General features: G+C 40.0%; 1 protein-coding gene across 2 annotated transcripts in view; it reads left to right on the top strand.

Annotated features, from left to right (window-relative positions):
* The window catches only part of stx17 (syntaxin 17), a 114,895-nt gene that overhangs the window by 15,108 nt on the left and 81,119 nt on the right, over positions 1-18,668 (top strand). For both annotated transcript variants that reach the window (XM_043690043.1, XM_043690042.1), the window contains exon 2: positions 18,134-18,305. In XM_043690043.1, the coding sequence (XP_043545978.1) occupies positions 18,183-18,305 (123 nt within the window). In that variant the 5' untranslated portion in view covers positions 18,134-18,182. The remainder of the gene's footprint in view (positions 1-18,133; positions 18,306-18,668) is intronic.

The raw sequence follows: 18,668 nt of genomic DNA, 5'->3' as shown, positions 1-18,668 counted from the left end.
GAGGAGGGGGAGTGGCACTTTTGATAAGGTATGGCATTATGGCTGTACTTAGGGAGGATATTCCCAGAAATATATCCAGGAAAGTTATTTAGATGGAACTGAGAAATAAGAAAGGGATGATCATCTTATTGGGATTTATAGACCCCATAATAGTCAGTGGGAAATTGAGAAGCAGATTTGTAAGGAGATTTCAGTTATCTGTCAGAATAATAAGGTAGTTATGGTAGGGGATTTTAACTTTCCAACCATAGTGTTAAGGACTGCCATAGTGTTAAGGGTTTAGATGGAGAGGAATTTGTCGAGTGTACAAGATGATTTCCTGATTCAGTATGTGGATGTACCTACTAGAGAAGGTGCAAATCTTGATCTACTGTTGGGGAAATAAGGCAGGGCAGGTGACTGAGTTGTCAGTGGGGGAGAACTTTGGGGCCAGTGACCATAATTCTATTCATTTTAAAATAGTGATGGAAAAGGATACACCGGATCTAAAAGTTGAAGTTTTAAATTGGAGAAAGGCCAATCTTAGACGGTTTTAGGCAAGAACTTTCTAAAGCTGATTGGGTGCAGATGTTCGCAGGTAAAGGAATGGCTGGAAAATGGGAAATCTTCAAAAATGAGAGAATGAAAGTCCAGAGACTGTATATTCCGGTTTGGATGAAAGGAATGGCTGATGGGTGTAGGGAATGCTGGATGACTAGAGAAATTGAGGTTTTGGTTAAGAAAAAGAAGGAAGCATATGTCAGGAGAGATCGAGTGAATCCTTAAGAGTATAAAGGCTGCAGGAGTATACTTAAGAGAGAAATCAGGAGGGTAAAAAGGGGACATGAGAGCTTTGGCAAATAGGGTTAAGGAGAATCCAAAGAGTTTTTACAAATACATTAAGGACAAAAGGATAATTAGGGAACGAATAGGGCCCCTCAAAGATCATCAAGGCGGCCTTTATGTGGAGCCATAGAAAATGGGGGAGATACTAAATGAGTATTTTACATCAGTGTTTACTGTGGAGAAGGACTTGGAAGATATAGAATGTGGGGAAATAGATGGTGACATCTTGAAAAATGTCCATTTTACAGAGGAGGAAGTGCTGGTTGTCTTGAGGTGGATAAATCCCCAGGACCTGATCAGATGGAGTTTAATTCAGATAAATGCGAGGTGCTGCATTTTGGGAAAGCAAATCTTAGCAGGACTTATACATTTAATGGTAAGGTCCTAGGGAGTGTTGCTGAACAAAGAGACCTTGGAGTGTAGGTTCATAGCTCCTTGAAAGTGGAGTCGCAGTTACATAGGATAGTGAAGAAGGCATTTGGTATGCTTTCTTTTATTGGTCAGAGTCTTGAGTACAGGAGTTGGGAGGTCATGTTGCGACTGTACAGGACATTGGTTAGGCCACTGTTGGAACATTACGTGCAATTCTAGTCTCCTTCCTATCGGAAAGATGTTGTGAAACTTGAAAGGGTTCAGAAAAGGTTTACACGGATGTTGCCAGGGTTGGAGGATTTGAGCTATAGGGAGAGGCTGACAGGCTGGGGCTGTTTTCCCTGGAGCTTCGGAGGCTGAGGGGTGACCTTGTAGAGGTTTATAAAGTCATAAGGGGCATGGATAGGATAAATAGGCAAAGTCTTTTCCCTGGGGTTGGGGAGTCCAGAACTAGAGGCCATAGGTTTAGGGTCAGAGGGGAAAGGTATAAAAGAGATCTATGGGGGAACTTTTTCACGCAAAGGAATGAACTGCCAGAGAAAGTGGTGGAGGCTGGTACAATTGTAACATTTAAAAGGCATTTGGATGGGTATATGATAGAAAGGAAAGGTATAAAAGAGATCTACGGGGGAACTTTTTCACGCAAAGGATGGTGCGGGTATGGAATGAACTGCCAGAGAAAGTGGTGGAGGCTGGTACAATTGTAACATTTAAAAGGCATTTGGATGGGTATATGATAGAAAGGGTTTAGAGGGACATGGGCCAAGTTCTGGCAAATTGGGCTAGATTAGGTTGGGATATCTGGTTGGCATGGACGGGTTGGACTGAAGGGTCTGTTTCCATGCTGTACATCTCTATGATTTGAAGGTGTACCCTCGAATGCTGTGGGAAGCTAGGGAAGTGATCGCTGCGCCCCTTGCTGAGATATTTGTATCATCGATAGTCACAGGTGAGGTGCCAGAAGACTGGAGGTTGACAAACTTGGTACCAGTATTTAAGAAATGTGACAAGGGCATGTCAGGGAATTATAGACCAGTGAGCCTGATGTCGGTGGTGGGCAAGTTGTTGGAGGGAATCCTGAAGGACAGGATGGACAAGTGTTTAGAAAGGCAAGGACTGATTAGGGATAGTCAACATGGCTTTGTGTGCGGGAATTCATGTCTCACAAACTTGATTGAAGTTTTGAGGAAGTAACAAAGAGGATTGATGAGGGCAGAGTGTTGGACGTGATCTATATAGACTTCAGTAAGGTGTTCGACAAGGTTCCCCATGGGAGATTGGTCAGCAAGGTTGGACCTCATGGAATACAGGGAGAACTAGCCATTTGGATACAGAACTGGCTCAAACAGAGGGTGTTGGTGGAGAGTTGTTTTTCAGACTGGAGACCTGTGACCAGTGGAGTGCCACAAGGATTGCGTCCACTACTTTTCATCATTTATATAAATGATTTGGATATGAACATAGGAGGTACTGTTAATAAGTTTGCAGATGACACCAAAATCGGAAGTGTAGGTGACAGTGAAGAAGGTTATCTCAGATTACAATGGGATCTTGATCAGATCGGCCAGTGGGCTGAGAAGTGGCAGATGGAGTTTAATTCAGATAAATACGAGGTGCTGCATTTGGGATAGCAAATCTTAAGGCTTATACACTTAATGGTAAGGTCCTACGGAGTTTTGTTGAACAAAGAGACCTTGGAGTGCAGGTTCATAGCTCCTTGAAAGTGAAGTCGCAGGTAGATAGGATAGTGAAGAACGCGTTTGGTATGCTTTCCTTTATTGGTCAGAGCACTAATTTGGGAGGTCATGTTGCGGCTGTACAGGACATTGATTAGGTCACTTTTGGAATATTGCATGAAATTCTGGCCCCCTTCCTATCAGAAGGATGTTGTGAAACTTGAAAGGGTTCAGAAAAGATTTACAAGGATGTTGCCAGGGTTGGAGGATTTGAGCTATAAGGAGAGGCTAAATAGGCCGGCCCTGTTTTCCCTGGAGCATCAAAGGCTGACGGGTGACCGCATAAAGGTTTATAAAGTCATGAGGGGCATGGATAGGAAAAATAGACAGAGTCTTTTCCCTGGGGTGGGGGAGTCCAGAACTAGAGCCATAGGTTTAGGGTGAGAGGGGAAAGATATAAAAGAGACCTGCGGGGCAACGTTTTCACACATGTATGGAATGAGCTGCCAGAGGAAGGGGTGGAGGCTGGTACAATTGCAACATTTAAAAGGCATTTGGATGGGTATATGAATAGGAAGGATTTAGAGGGACATGGGCCAAGGGCTGGCAAATGGGTCTAGATTAGGTTGGGATATCTGGTTGGCATAGACGAGTTGGTCCGAAGGGTACGTTTCCATGCTGTAAATCTCTATGACTCTGTCTCTCACATTTTTCCTATAGCAGGAAGACCAGAACTAAATTTAGTATTCCAAAATGTGGGCGGCATGGTGGCACAGTGGTTAGCACTGCTGCCTCACAGAACCAGAGACCTGAGTTCAATTCCCGCCTCAGGCGACTGTCTGTGTGGAGCTTGCACATTCTCCCCTTGTCTGCGTGGGTTTCCTCTGGGTTCCTCCCACAGTCCAAAAATGTGCAGGTTAGATGAATTGGCCATGCTAAATTGCCCATAGTTTTAGGTGAAGGGATAAGTGTAGGGGAATGGGTCTGGGTGGGTTGTGCTTCGGCGGGTCGGTGTGGACATGTTGGGCCGAAGGGCCTGTTTCCACACTAAGTAATCTAACCTAATCTTAAAAGTGACCTAACCAATGTCCTGTACAGACCTACACACCAAAGTCTTTTAGTTCAACAACACTCCCCAAGACCATTAAGTGTATAATTTCTGCCCTGATTTTCCCTACCAAATTGCAGCATCTCACGCTTGTCTGAACTCCATCTTCCACTCCTCAGGCCCATCTGATCAAGGTCCCATTGTACTCTGAGGTAACCTTCGCTGTCTAACACGCCACCAATTTTGGTGTCAGCTGAAAACTTACTAATCATTCCTCCTATATTCACATCCCATATTATTGTAAATGATGAAAAGCAGTGGATCCAGCATCAATTCTTCTGGCACATGATTAGTCACAGGCCTCCAGACCGCAGAACAACCCTCCATCACAACCCTCTATCTCCTACCTTCAAGCCAATTTTGTATCCAACTGGCTAGCTCTTCCTGGATTCCATGCGATCTAACCTTGCTAAGAAGTCTGCCACGTGGAAGCTTGTCGAACACCTTGCTGAAGTCCATCTAGACAATGTCCACAGCCCTGCCTTCATCAGTCGTCTTTGTCACTTTTTCACAAAACTCAATGAAGTTAATGAGACATGATTTCCCACACTCACAGCACATGTTTAATGATCGTGCCCTTTTATATGCAAATTGAATCTGATGCATTTGGTTTGCATTTTGCATTTGGCCCTAGTACCTATCCTCTACATGCTTGTATTTTTACCAACCCCATTCAGAGATGTAATTTCACACCTGTGGAGCAGATGGGACGTGAATCTGGGCCTTCTGTTCAGCTGTCGGGATACCGGTACTGCATCATCGTGCTTGTATATGATGTTTTTATTATTGCCTTCTCAAAATTATGCAATGTCAAGATGGTATATGACGTCTGCTTGTGACAACTGATGAAAGTGAAGCGCTGAGTAGGCTTCGTTGGGGACTGTTGTCAGATTGTCCACAAATAAACGAGGGAAATTAAAGAACACAATGAGGCCATTTGCCATTTTGCTGGCATTTTCATAAAGCAATTCAATAAATTCTACCTCGCTATGTTATCATGTTGATTCCAAGAGAGTCTGTCAAACAGTGTTGGGATTGCTGAAAAAAGACTACTTTGAAGCTTTTTATCTTGCACTAAGCTGGACTTCTCATAGGAAAAGGAGTAGGCCATTCAGTCTTTCTACCCTCCCTTACCACTCTATGATAATGGCTGTTTGAACTCATCAATGTCTTTTACCCACTCCATCCCCATTATTCTGTATGGCACCACTAACTAGAAATCTGTGAATGTCCACAGCCCTCCCTCTTATGAAATTCCAAAGGTTTACAACCCTTCTGAGTAAAGCAAAATTTCTTCTCATCCTGGGACCACGTGGTATTCCACTTATTTTTAAATCCACCCCACCTAGTTCTAGACTTCCCAACCAGGAGAAATATTTTACCTGCATCTACTCTTTATGTATCTAGTAACGTTCAATGAGATGCCTCTCATTCCTGAGGACTTATACACTTTCAGCTCCAGTAAATTCTCTATTACGCCATTCTTACAATGCCAATCTTCGTCAACTCCACATTTTCCCAAACCACTTGAATCTCAGTTTATAGGAGATTTCTGGGATTTTCCTGACGTATACCAACCACTAGGCTTCTGTGCTGTTTCGCAATTCCCAATCGTACATTTTCCTGACTCTGCCTGCATTTATTTCAGCTAAATTACATTTTTTTTTAACTTCACTTTGAAGCTTTTACAATCTGTTCTTGTGGTTTCTGCTAGATTGCGTTCATTTTCTAATTTCCCTTATCTGTTTCTTGGTCCTTTATTGCATTTATAAATGTCACAATCCTTAGGATTACTACTATTTCTGACAACTGAAGGCAGTAACAAAAGAATTCACTTTTAAGCATGAAGATGCAGTGGTGGTATCATACCTCTGGACTGGAGGACCTGAGCTCAAGTCCCACCTGCTCCAGAGGTGTGTAATAACATCTCTGAATGGGTTGGTAAAAATAATTTTTACAAGCATGAAGAGGATAGGTGTTGGGGTCAAATCTTTTGAAGAAGTGACAAAGATGACTGATGAAACCTTTATATCTTATGCAATCCTGAACTTCTTTGTTAGCCATGGCTGACTAACATTTTTGACTTTTTGCACCTTGAAGGAATGTTTTGTTGCTCTTTATGTAATGGTTATTTTTAAGATTGTGCATTACTAATGTACAGTCATACTTTTTAATGCTTTGACAAAGGGTCAGTTAGACTCGAAACGTCAGCTCTTTTCTCTCCTTACAGATGCTGCCAGACTTGCTGAGATTTTCCGCATTTTCTCTTTTGGTTTCTACTTTTTAATATATTTTCTTAATCCACCTCAGCCATTTTGTGTCTCATGCCTTCATGACATCCCTGATTAAAGTCCCATTGCTTTAGAATGAGCTATCTCACTTTCAGACATAATGTACAATCCTATTATATGCTGGTGGCTTATTCTGAAAGATTCTTTTACAACAAGATTGTCAGTTGCCCCTTCTTCATTACATAATACTAGATCGAGAATAGCATGTCCTGTCATCGGCTTCTCAAAATACTGCGACATAATTATGCCTTATACACTCCAGAAACTCATGCTCCACAGCTTTAGTGCTCAATTGGTTTATCCAATCAAGACACAGATTGAAGTCACGGATGTAGGTTTGCTCGCTGAGCTGGAAGGTCCATTTTCAGACATTTCATCACCATACTAGGTAACATCTTCAGTGAGCCTCTGGACAAAGCCCAGAGGCTCACTGAAGATGTTACCTAGTATGGTGATGAAACAACTGCAAATGAACCTTCCAGCTCAGCGAGAAAATCTATATCCAGAACCTCAACCTGAGCTACGAATCTTCTCAAAACTCGCTAGATTGAAGTCACTCATGGTAATTGTACTGCCATTTTGCGTGCGTCTGTCATGTCCTGATTAATATCATTCCACTGCAATATGCATTTGTGGTAGTACAATTTCAACGTTTAAAAGGCATCTGGATGGGTATGTGAATATGAAGGGTTTAGAGGGATATGGGCAAATGCTGGCAAATGGGACTAGATTAATTTAGGATATCTGGTCAACATGGACGGGTTGGACTGAAGGGCCTGTTTCCGTGCTGTACATCTCTATGACTCTGACTCTAATAAAGATGGGATGTTTACACTCTACAGAAAGGGCTGAAAGGTGGCAAATGGAGTTTAATGCGGAAAAGTGTGAGGTGATTCCCTTTGGAAGGAGTAACAGGAATGCAGAGTACCGGGCTAATAGTAAGATTCTTGGTAGCGTAGATGAGCAGAGGAATCTCGGTGTCCACGTACATAGATCCCTGAAAGTTGCCACCCAGGTTGATAGGGTTGTCAAGAAGGCAGACGGTGTGTTAGCTTTTATTAGTAGAGGGGCTGAGTTTTGGAACCATGAGGTCATGCTGCAGCTGTACAAAATTCTGGTACAGCCGCACTTGGAGTATTGCATACAGTTCTGGTCATCGCATTACAGGAAGGATGTGGAAGCTTTGGAAAGGGTGCAGCGGAGATTTACTAGGATGTTGCCTGGTATGGAGGGAAGGTCTTACGAGGAAAGGCTGAGGGACTTGAGGCTGTTTCCGTTGGAGAGAAGAAAGTTGAGAGATAACTTAATTGAGAAATGTAAAATAATCCGAGGTTTAGATAGGATAGACAGTGAGGGCCTTTTTCCTCTGGTGTTGATGGCTAGCATGAGGGGACATAGGTTTAAATTGAGGGGCAGTAGATATAGGACAGATGTCAGAGGTAGTTTCTTTACTTGGAGTAATAGGGAATGGAGCACACTGCCTGCAACAGTAGTAGACTCGTCAACTTTAAGGGCTTTTAAATGGTGATTGGATAGATATATGGATGAAAATGCAATAGTGTAGGTTAGATGGGCTTCAGCTCGGTTTCACAGGTTGGTGCAACATCGAGGGCTGAAGGGCCTGTACTGCGCTGCAATGTCCTATGTTCTATAATGAATGGTGTAACAGGCTCGAAGGACTGAATGGTCGACTTTTCTTTTCTACATTTCAATGAGAAGTTCTGACTGGTTGCAAATGGACTCAAGTGATAGAGGTGTTGCCAAGGAAAATGTACCCATTAATGCTAATTGATAGTGAACAGCCAGGCATTGTTACATTTTAAACCAGTTAGGTTGACTCTGATTAAGGCTTTTCCTGAGAAGTGAAGTACCAAATGACTGTTGCGTATTTTGTTCGTTTGAAACAGCTATAGTGTGGGTACATGTTCTTTGAGTCTGTAAAGTTCAGGAAGCTCTATATTAATGTAACTTCCAGGCTAAGTAATTGCACTGACTGTGAGCCCAACTGACAATCTTAAATTATTTGTCAATGTAATACTTCACATATTCAGGATTATCTAGTAAACGTTGTCCAATTACAGAATCACAGCTAATGTTAAACACTATTGCACATTTTGCAAGCTGGTTGGGTGCATTCAGTGGAGAAAGTGAGGACTGCAGATGCTAGAGATCAGAGCTGAAATGTGTTGCTGGAAAAGCGCAGCAGGTCAGGCAGCATCCAAGGAGAAGGAGAATCGCTGTTTCGGGCATGAGCCTTTCTTCAGGAATGGGTGCATTCAGTGCCTTGTTTGTTGTAAACAGCTGAAAGGATATATCGTTTAATATAAACTGCTGACTTTTTGGGATGTACCTGGCATCTCACCAGCACTGATATTCCTACCCCATGTTAATCATTTACGTGATAGGCAGCATATCTTTGTCTTAATGGGTTCCACCTTGCGCTCGAATTCACGCTTGAGATAGAACAGTCAAATAAGCTCTCTTTCCTTAGTTGAGAAATCAGTCAGGAATTCTCCAGTACAGTCTACCACAGTCCTATCTTCACTGATTAGTATACATGTCGAAGTCCCTATTATTTCACACATTGTAAGTAGGCCTTATTAGCAACTTATAAATAAATCCCAAGTCATTTGTTCACCATGCAAATATAATGCTGAAATAGGGTGCATCAAAGCCATCCTGTGAGATAATGGCTATGCTCATTGGATTACTTTTCACTGTCATGCAAAGTCATGGAAGGTTCCATGGTAGTCACTCTTGGCCCTGATAAGTCTATCTGAGATCAGGGTAATGTGTCCCAACAGTTTGCAAGTATGATGACAGGTTTGTAGGCTTAAGCCTGAAAGACTGGCAAATTTTATTAAATAACCTTTGGCTGTTCTGAAAAGAATGGTACTGACTCTACGTTTGATTTAAATCTTCAATTAGACAACTTTTCTTGGATAATCCTGAACGTGCAAGAAATTACAACCAAGTTAAGATGCACTCGGACTTGCAATATTGTGCACTTTTGTGTACGGGAAGCTGCATATGTTTATATGCAAGGCCCTATTCTTTGCAGACAGAATGTGTACACACACTGTACTTGTTTCAACTCTAAATTAGGTGATATACATTCACCAGCTCATTTCTCAGGGCAGTGCCCTGACCAATCAGACTCAACCTGCCTGGTTTATCATTTACCAAGCCTGGCTGTTAACTATCAGATCATTATTTGTAGGTACATTCTCTATGAGAGTTCCTCTACACATGAGATGTCATGTGCCAACCAAGTAGCACTCTGCTCTCATGTTGCATAAAAGTTAGTTTTCGCTTTAAATTTGTATTCTTCTAAAATGACCTTATGAGTGCAAGGTTTAAAAAAAACTTTGACAAAATGTGAGATTGTCACACATGGTATGCAGTATTTTTAATTTCAATTGTATGCCTGAGTGATTGGGGGTAGCTATGTTGGAACAATGGTGAGATTCTACTGTCCCTCAATTTGGAGGAGTCCTTCACTTACACCATCTCTTAGTCCCTATATCTACTCCAGTACCAACATGATCCTTTTAAAGGGAGCCAATAACTTGAAATTTCTGAGAGGAGATTTGGGTCTAACCTTCATGCATGTATTCTGATAACAGAGACTTGAGACTTTACAGATTTGAAGAGCATGTACAATGACTCACTTTTTCCCATCATGCAGCACATATCACTGGATGAATATTTAGTTAGGCGGTATTGGTTACTCAAATTCAAGTCTCTTTTAGATTTCAGTTTTGTAATAATTTCTGTAAATTTATAATTATATGTGCATGTGTTTGCCCTTGGTGGCTACGTATATTTCAAAAAGGCTCTTGATATTAAAATTGTGAAATGATATTCAGTTTTGTTTTTTTTTGGATCTGTCTGCACATTTGGGGCCAGGCTCAATGGTCCTTTCTGACAGCACTCAGCTGATAGTTATCTGCCCTTGCACTGGTTGCATCGGTTTGTGGTGGAGACTATTCTTCAGTAACTGCCCATGGCTGCTGGAGCTCTTTAAATGACAGATTGAGAGGCTTGTGCAGACTCCATCAGAATGTCCATTGCGCAGGTAGCCATAACAGATCATAAATGCACACAGTGAAAGTGCTTTTAAACTGTACCATTTGCATGGCAATGAGTATTGCACTGAAGTTGCTTGGGAACTAGGTGTACACATCGTTAAACTGAAATAAACAGGTTCAAAAAATAATTGAAGATTAATGGAAGCTTCCTCCTCTTATCTAGAGGGCTAAAATACAAGAGAGTAGAAGTTGTGCTTCAGCTAATTAAAATCTGCTTTGTTCTGGAGCATTGTGAATATTTTTTTGTGCACCTCACTTTAGGAAGGACATTGGAGGGAATGTGGATTTATTAGAATAATAACTGGACTCCAAGGGTTAAACTATGAGGAGAGATTAAACAACTTGAGTGGTAAACATTGAATTTAGAAGGTTAAGAGCGAGGTGTTGGTGCAATAGGAATGCCACTGACTAGCAATCCAGACACTCTGGGCACTAGGGTTCAAATCCCACCACAGCAACTGAAATTTAAATCCAATTAATACAATCTGGATACTAAAGCTAGTCTTGAATGCAGCATATGAAACTGCCACCAATTGTGAGTAAAATAACTATTTTATTCATGAATATTCTTCAGGGAAGGAAACAGGAACATACAGATTAGCAGCAGCTGTAGGCTAACCCCTCCCCTGAGCCTGTTGCACCGTTCAAGATTTCATTATTGGGCATTTTACCTACCCACGGTAACCTTTCACCCACTTTATCAAAAATCCATCTACCTCTGCCTTGAAAAAAAATTCAAAGGCTCTTTTTCTACATCCTTTCCTGGAAGGGAGTTCTATGAGTGGAAAAAAATCTCTTTATTTCTGTATTAAATGGTCCTATTCTTAAATAATGATTCCCTAATTTTGGAATCTTGCAAGATTTCACCTTGTCAAGTCTCCTCACGTCCGTACCTTTTTCAATCCAGTTACATCTTGCACTTCTAATCCTCAGAAGATAACTCACCCTTTCTCAGTTTTCGTCTCGTAAATCCCTGAACTGTTTCCCTATCAATAAGCAAACCAGTGCATTGAGCATGATCAGTCTAATTCGCTGTCTGTTATTTGAAATCAGATGGAAGGAAGCCTTAGAATATTTGTTCAGAGCCTCATTGAAGCACAGTATTGTTTTTCAGTTCATGGTTATCAGTCAAGTGTGGGTGGGCCAGGAAAAGGATGATGGAGTCATCATCCATAGTACATGGGCCTGGGGACTGATCAAGGCCTACCCAATCCTTTCTTTTTCCCTCCAGATCCTTTCACCCACTTGCCAGAGTCTTCTGTCCTAACTGGCATGCAATAATTTTTGTCTCCGTTCGAATGGTTCCCAAAGCCATTTCAGTGAGAAGCACCTAAACATGAGCTGAGCAGAATAAATAGTCTGCTGTAATAACTCTAAGAAAACCAGCTTATCTTTCCTTGAGTCTGATACATTAGGAACATTTAAGCAGCTCTTGGATGATAGTAAAATGAATGTTTTGTAGGTGAGTGATCTTGGAGTAATATAAAAGGCCAGCACGACATCGAGGGCTGAAGGGCTTGTACCGTGCTGTACTGTTCTATATTCTTTAAATAAGGAGGCCAATACAGTACAAAATACTCCAGATATCGTCTCACCAATTTCTCTTTACTTTTGTATTCAATTCCTTTTGCAATGAACAAAAGCATTCTATTAGCTTTCCTAATTAATTGATATACAGTACCTGCATTCTAATCTTCATGCGCTGGAACACTGAAGTCACTCTGCATCTCTACAATGTCTTTCCATTTGCCAGATCTGTGTCCACTCACTTAACCTGCCTATATCCCTTTTGTACCATCATCATCCTGACTTCATATGTTTACTTTGCTAACTAGCTTTGTGTCAGCAATGCTTGAAACCATACTTATAGTCCCTTCATTCCATTTATATAAATAGAGTAAAGTTGAAACCCCAGCACTATTCTCAGTAGCACATCACTCATTGCAACAATCTTGAGACATTTTTGCCTGCTTTCTGGTTCCTGTTAGCTCACCAATCTTCTATCCGTTCCAGTATGTAACATCAACTCTTCTGGGCAACAGCTAAAATTGCCAGTTCACTTCAGTTACATCTACTTTGATGTCCTTGTACTTACCTGTATTAAAATCTGTCATCCTTAACTGGTTTGATCTACATGTGACTCCTGAGATTAGGATGATAGTAAAAGTTGTAACTGCTTTCCACAATTCGCATGATATACATTGTAAATTTCGAATTTGAGATTAGCAGATTTTTGTTAGCCAGAGAAGTTAAGGAACATGAGGAAAATGTGCATTTATAAAATTAGCTGTTTGGTAGTAAAGAATGTAAACTACTGAAAAAGATTGGTGTTGAAGGTTTTTGTCTTGCATTCATCAAGACAGATGATTGCCAAATGTCTTGGGAACAGAAAATTGTACTGCATGAGATACAGGATGCTGAATGATTGATTGATTGATTGGCTATGGAACCCTTACTTGTCGAAGCTCAATCGGGAACAGTTAGTACATAACTTGTGTTTACATTTGAAAAAGCAAATTGTCTGTGATTGGCTGAGACCTGATAAAGCGAATGCAGCAGGGGGCAGTGTCCCACAACCTTTTCTTTAATTGAAAAGGCAATGCCAAACCAATTCCTTTTACAGAGAACCACACATTGAGGGTTAATATTTGTAACTTTTAGCAAGCATAAGTGAGCCACATATCAAGTTCAACTGATAGTCTTTGAAGTTGTTGTTAGTCCAATTCTTGGCAAACTCAGGATTGTTCAGATAGTACTTCCCAATCGTGGAATCACAAACAATATTGAATATTTCTAATGTATGGAGTTAGGTTGCAGATCAGCCATTATCTCACTGAATAGCAGAACAACTCAAGGTTCCAAATGGTTTCCTCCTACTCCTATGTCCCCACTTACAAACAAACTTGCCTTGTGATCAAGAGGACAATGTAATACTTGAACATTAGCCATTTATTAAAGGAATTACTTTAGAAGATAATTTATGCTTAGTTTTTCAAAATTGAATCATCTTAAATCTTTAAGTAAAGAAATAAAAACATGACTATATGCATCATTCAGCAATGGTTTATATTAATCTGGTTTCAATATGATTGAAGTTGATGAATGCAACAGGGGATTTCCCTCTAAGACAGAAAGTTTGTGGGAGAAAGGCCCAAACCACAACTTGCTCTCCATATATGCATTTCTATAGGATTTGTTTATAGATATAAGACAAAAGTCAGGCCCGCACAACCATGCGTCGGTGTACTGATGAGCTGCATCATTAGAATAATATGAGTTTACACCCACGATTCCCCATGTGGAAAGTTCACAATCTTGGCTCAATCTGCTTTGAGAAAATTTCATATGATGGTTGAGTCTTGAATTTCCTGCATAATTGCAACAAAAGCTCTGCACAAAGTAGCTACCTGAGAAAACCTGGGGACTACCATGTGTATGTTTTCACAACAGGCTTGAACTTATATTTTTAGTTCATGCATAGATCCTTGCATTTAATTCACCTTAGCTTAGAATAATTGGCATTGTGATGAAGGGTCATATGAGTTACAGTAAATATGGACCACCAAATTTTTAAACTGTCCTCTTATTGTTATACCTGAGACTTTCATGGAGTAAAATGGTTTTTAAAAAGGAAGTGGACCTAAAACAGCTGCAAGCTCTCACCAGGCCACCGATTGAGGTAAGCTTTGTGAGATCTACATGCATTGAGATTGCCGTTTTATCTAAAGACACCAAAACTATGTAACTGAATCAGCGTCAAGCAATTCTTGTCACTTGTACATTTCACATGTGTGCGATAATTTTGGGAGATGGTACAGGGATTATGAAAGTGGGCAGTTAAGGGTTTATACTTGAAAGGATGGCATAGCCAAGGGGAGAAGTGTGATTGCCAGTCCTAGAACGGGTTTTGAATCCAGGTTAGAACAAAGATAGTAAATGCAGAATATATGTTTGCTTTTAGTACTGTTAATTCATATATTCATCCATATAATTTATAATTCATACCATTTGAAAATGGTGAAATAATAATGGGAAACTCAGAAATGGCAGAGGCACTAAACCAATGTTTTGTCACTGTTTTCACAGTGGAAGATAATTTCTTCCCAAAACTGCAGTTACTACAGAAGAACTTGGTTAAATTACAAAACTAGGGAGAAGGTATTAAGTAAACAGATGCGATTAAAAGCAGCTAAGTACTTGGGGCCTGATGGCCTGTACCCTAGCGAATTAAAGGAAATGGCAGCAGAGCTAGTGGATGCATTAATTATGATATTCAAAACTCCCTGGATTCTAGAAAGGTACCAGTGATTGGAAACATGCGACATCCTTATTCAAAAAAGGAGCTGGGCAAAAAAATGGGAAACCATAGACCAGTTAGTTTGACTTCCACAGCGGTGAAGTTCTGGAGTCAATCATAAAGGAGGAGATAACTGAACCCTTGAAAAAACAAAGTTAAATTCACCAGTGTCAGCACGGTTTCATGAAGGGAAAGTCATGCTTGTCAAACTTGCTAGAGTTCTTGGACGATATAACCAGCGAGGAATGTGCACCGTAATCAAACGGGAGAAATGTTGCATTTCTTCTTCTTGAAAAGGTGGTGTTAGGATAATGGTGAATATGGGCTATCAAATTTTAACTTCCCATCATCTGATTCTTATATCAGACTTTTTTCATGGACTGAAATAGTTTTCAGGAACGAAAACACTTAGACCTAGAACGGCTGCAGTGGTCACAGATTGAGGCAAGCTTTATGAGACAGAAGTGTAATAACAAACTAATCTTTATTGAGATTGCCATTTTAGCTATTAGAATTGCCAGTATGAAAATGGCTGCCATCTTGCTGGTGTTTGCTGCATGGCTCGCCACTTTCCTCGGGAGTGTGAGGCAGTGAGCGCTTTTTCTGAGTGTTCCTTTGGGTCAGCATTTTTAAAATTCATTACTACTTTTATGTGGATGTTTTAGCAGGACTGTGCTGCAACGATACTAAAACCCATACACTGATAATTCAGTGCTGCCACAGTGTTATATCTATTGATTTCAATAAGCCACACTCCGTTTGATTGCAAACCTGCGCTTCTGCACATTCGCAATTGCTTCACCACCTACTTGTAGTATTAGCAATCAACCCAGCTTTTGTCTAAACACATGAAAACAAGGCAACTGAGTCAGCATCAAGAACTTCCATCTCCTGTTTAATCACATATGTTTAGTAATATCTAAGTTCAAAAGACGGTTGAGCTAAACTCCAGAATATACACTGACCTATATGGCAACAGCTGCCTTTGAGCAGCAGAACAGAGAAAAGGTAAAATTAATTTCTGAAAATAGGAGCTGGCACTTGAAATAACTCCACATAGATTGGTATTCACCAAATCACCCTTTATTTAAGTATGTTGAGTCTTCGATACTGATCCAGCTCCCTCAGAGCTAACTCTGAGTGAACAGGATATCTGACGCTTCTGTACTTATCTGTCAGCCAGAGCTCCCTGATTGGGGTTGTTAACCTGGTACAATCAGGGAACTCGTATTCTATGATGTCCACCTGGCTGACTTTGTTACAATCACCAAGGAGCTTCCCTGCCTGCTTCTCTCATTATCTTGGAATGTAGAACCCAGTGAGAAACAAACCTTGGTAACAAGTATTCACTGAGAATCCAAAGATATCTACAGAATCTGCTATTTACCATGGACATGTGTCAACAATGAACCAACATTGGCCTAGATTTAAAAGGTGACATGTCAAAGACTCTAAGGACTTTTAAACTGTGTAGCCTTGTTTTTACCTGTCCAGATCTCTCTCTCTCTCTCTCTCTCTTTAAACTTGTTTGTGTGTCTGATGTCACTTTTTATTGGATTCTTCTCAGGCTGAGCAGGTAATAAAATTGCTCATCATTTCAATCAAGAAAACCTTGGCAATTGGCTCCTTCATTTTGAATTAAACTGTGATAGCTGTGTGCTAAAATAATTAAAAATATTTGCTGTAACTGACTAAGAAAGATTTAAAAAGAGGGGAACCAATTCTTACTCCTCAACTGGCCATAACACACATGATATTTCTGTTTTACAGTAGAAGTTAAGTTCTGAATTCTAGGTTGAGCAAGGAATAAAATAATTTTTCTGATGTTTCTTCGGCTTTGGTAGATATTTGAATGAAAACTTTTGTCTTTGTTTCTTTGAATGCATTATTATGGTTTCAGCACAAAACATTAAAAAGCATACCCAGTTGTTTTTTTCTTAATCGCGTTGTGTCTAATGTGGATTAATTGTTAAATATTCAAAACTTTAATTTTTACACTTAAAGCAGGATGTATGGTTTGAATTTCACACTTAAAAGGCTCAAATTTTGATGATTTCCTCATTTGCGCTAAATTTTATATTGAGGTTGAGCAGTTGAGGTTGATAGAAAATTTTAGAATAAATTGAAATTGGCAAAATGGGTGTATGAGTAGATGCAATTTTGGATGTGTCATCTAAGTTATACTCTCTCAGGAAATTCCACAACTTTGCAGTTAGTTAATTATATATCTAAGTCACTTCAATTACTAGCAATAGTATATTTCACAGCTTTGAAAGAGGCATGGGAGCAAATCATGTGTTTCCTTTAGTTGAGTGAAATTGTATAAGATAGCCTGAAAAGAATTTTTTAAAAATCGTGCAAAAACTGAAACGAAAGCAATAATGGTTCTCTGTTAAAATAACTACAGTGCAAAATTAATGTTTTGATATGAAAATAATTTAAATTTGAAACTTTTTGTGCTTAGCCCAAACCATATTGAAAGAAACATCATTGCATTTGTGTTTTTTTAGTTAATGCAAATAATTTAAAACTGATAGATCACTGCTAGCATTGCACATGGATAATTCACAGTGTGCAGTGTGATTTTTGATGTTTCAACCCAGATAGATCTTGACTGGCATAAGATAAAAATAAGTATGCATCTTTTAATTTTCAGAGAGAGAATTTTATACAAAAAAATCACAAATAGGTGTGGCTGACATGATTTATTTCTCAATTCAACTGATTTTTTGATTATTTTTGCATGGTGTTTACTAATCAGAAGCACTTTTGTGGATTTTCTAACATATAGATAATATTGTATCCATATTTTAAATGACCAATTAGATGTGAAGAAGAATTGTGAGAGCACAGAATAAGGTTGTGGACATGAACTGTCCTTGACAATTTTATTTGCAATTTATATCTGAGGTGATGGGAAGCAGGGTAAGAATAAGTATGCAGTTTAACACGAATGGAAAAAGATGTAAAAATGTTGAATATCTTATATCTTATTAAAAGTCATTATTTAACATAACTACAGTGCAAAATTAATGTTTTGATATGAAAATGGGCGGCACGGTGGCACAGTGGTTAGCACTGCTGCCTCACAGCGCCAGAGACCCGGGTTCAATTCCCGCCTCAGGCGACTGTGTGGAGTTTGCACGTTCTCCCCGTGTCTGCGTGGGTTTCCTGCGGGTGCTCCGGTTTCCTCCCACAGTCCAAAGATGTGCAGGTCAGGTGAATTGGCCATGCTAAATTGCCCGTAGTGTTAGGTAAGGTGTAAATGTAGGGGTATGGGTGGGTTGCGCTTCGGCGGGTCGGTGTGGACTTGTTGGGCCGAAGGGCCTGTTTCCACACTGTAAGTAATCTAATCTAATCTAACATGTTTATTTATTAGACATTGAACTTTGTGATGAAAAGAAGAGTTTTTGAAAGACCTTGCAAAATCAGTATTTTTCCTTTTGAAACATTGCTTTTAATCTTGACTTAAGGTCTGATGTGACTTAACCGGAAAGACCCTAATTGCTGTTTGGAAACAGCATGGCGAAAGATGCTGCAAAATTGAGCCTTCGAAGACTGGAACCAACTATCCAGAAATTTGTTAAAGTTGCAATCCCAACTGATTTGGAACGGCTCCAAAAGCACCAGATAAATATTGAGAAGGTTTGTGGAATTTTTATAAATATTTTCATTTAAGCGGTGTAAATTTGAAATAAAATATTTACTGTGTCTGTTTCAAGAGCAGAATACACTGGATAATTATGAAGTTATGGGAAGGCGATGGCTTAGTGGTATTACTGCTGGACTGTTAATCCAGAGATCTAGATAACGTCTGGGGACCTGGATTCAAATCCCATCACAGGAAACGGTGGAATTTGAATTCAATAAAAATCTGGAATTAAGAGTCTAATGATGACCATGCATCCATTGCCGACTGTCAGAAAAGCCCATCTGGTTCATTAATATCTTGTTAGGGAAGGAAACTGCTATGCTTCCCTGACTTCACACCCACGCAGTGTGGTTGAC

This window comes from Chiloscyllium plagiosum, chromosome 5 (genome assembly GCF_004010195.1).
Source record: "Chiloscyllium plagiosum isolate BGI_BamShark_2017 chromosome 5, ASM401019v2, whole genome shotgun sequence".
NCBI classification, from domain to species: domain Eukaryota; kingdom Metazoa; phylum Chordata; class Chondrichthyes; order Orectolobiformes; family Hemiscylliidae; genus Chiloscyllium; species Chiloscyllium plagiosum.
This window is presented reverse-complemented; position numbering and strand designations above follow the sequence as displayed.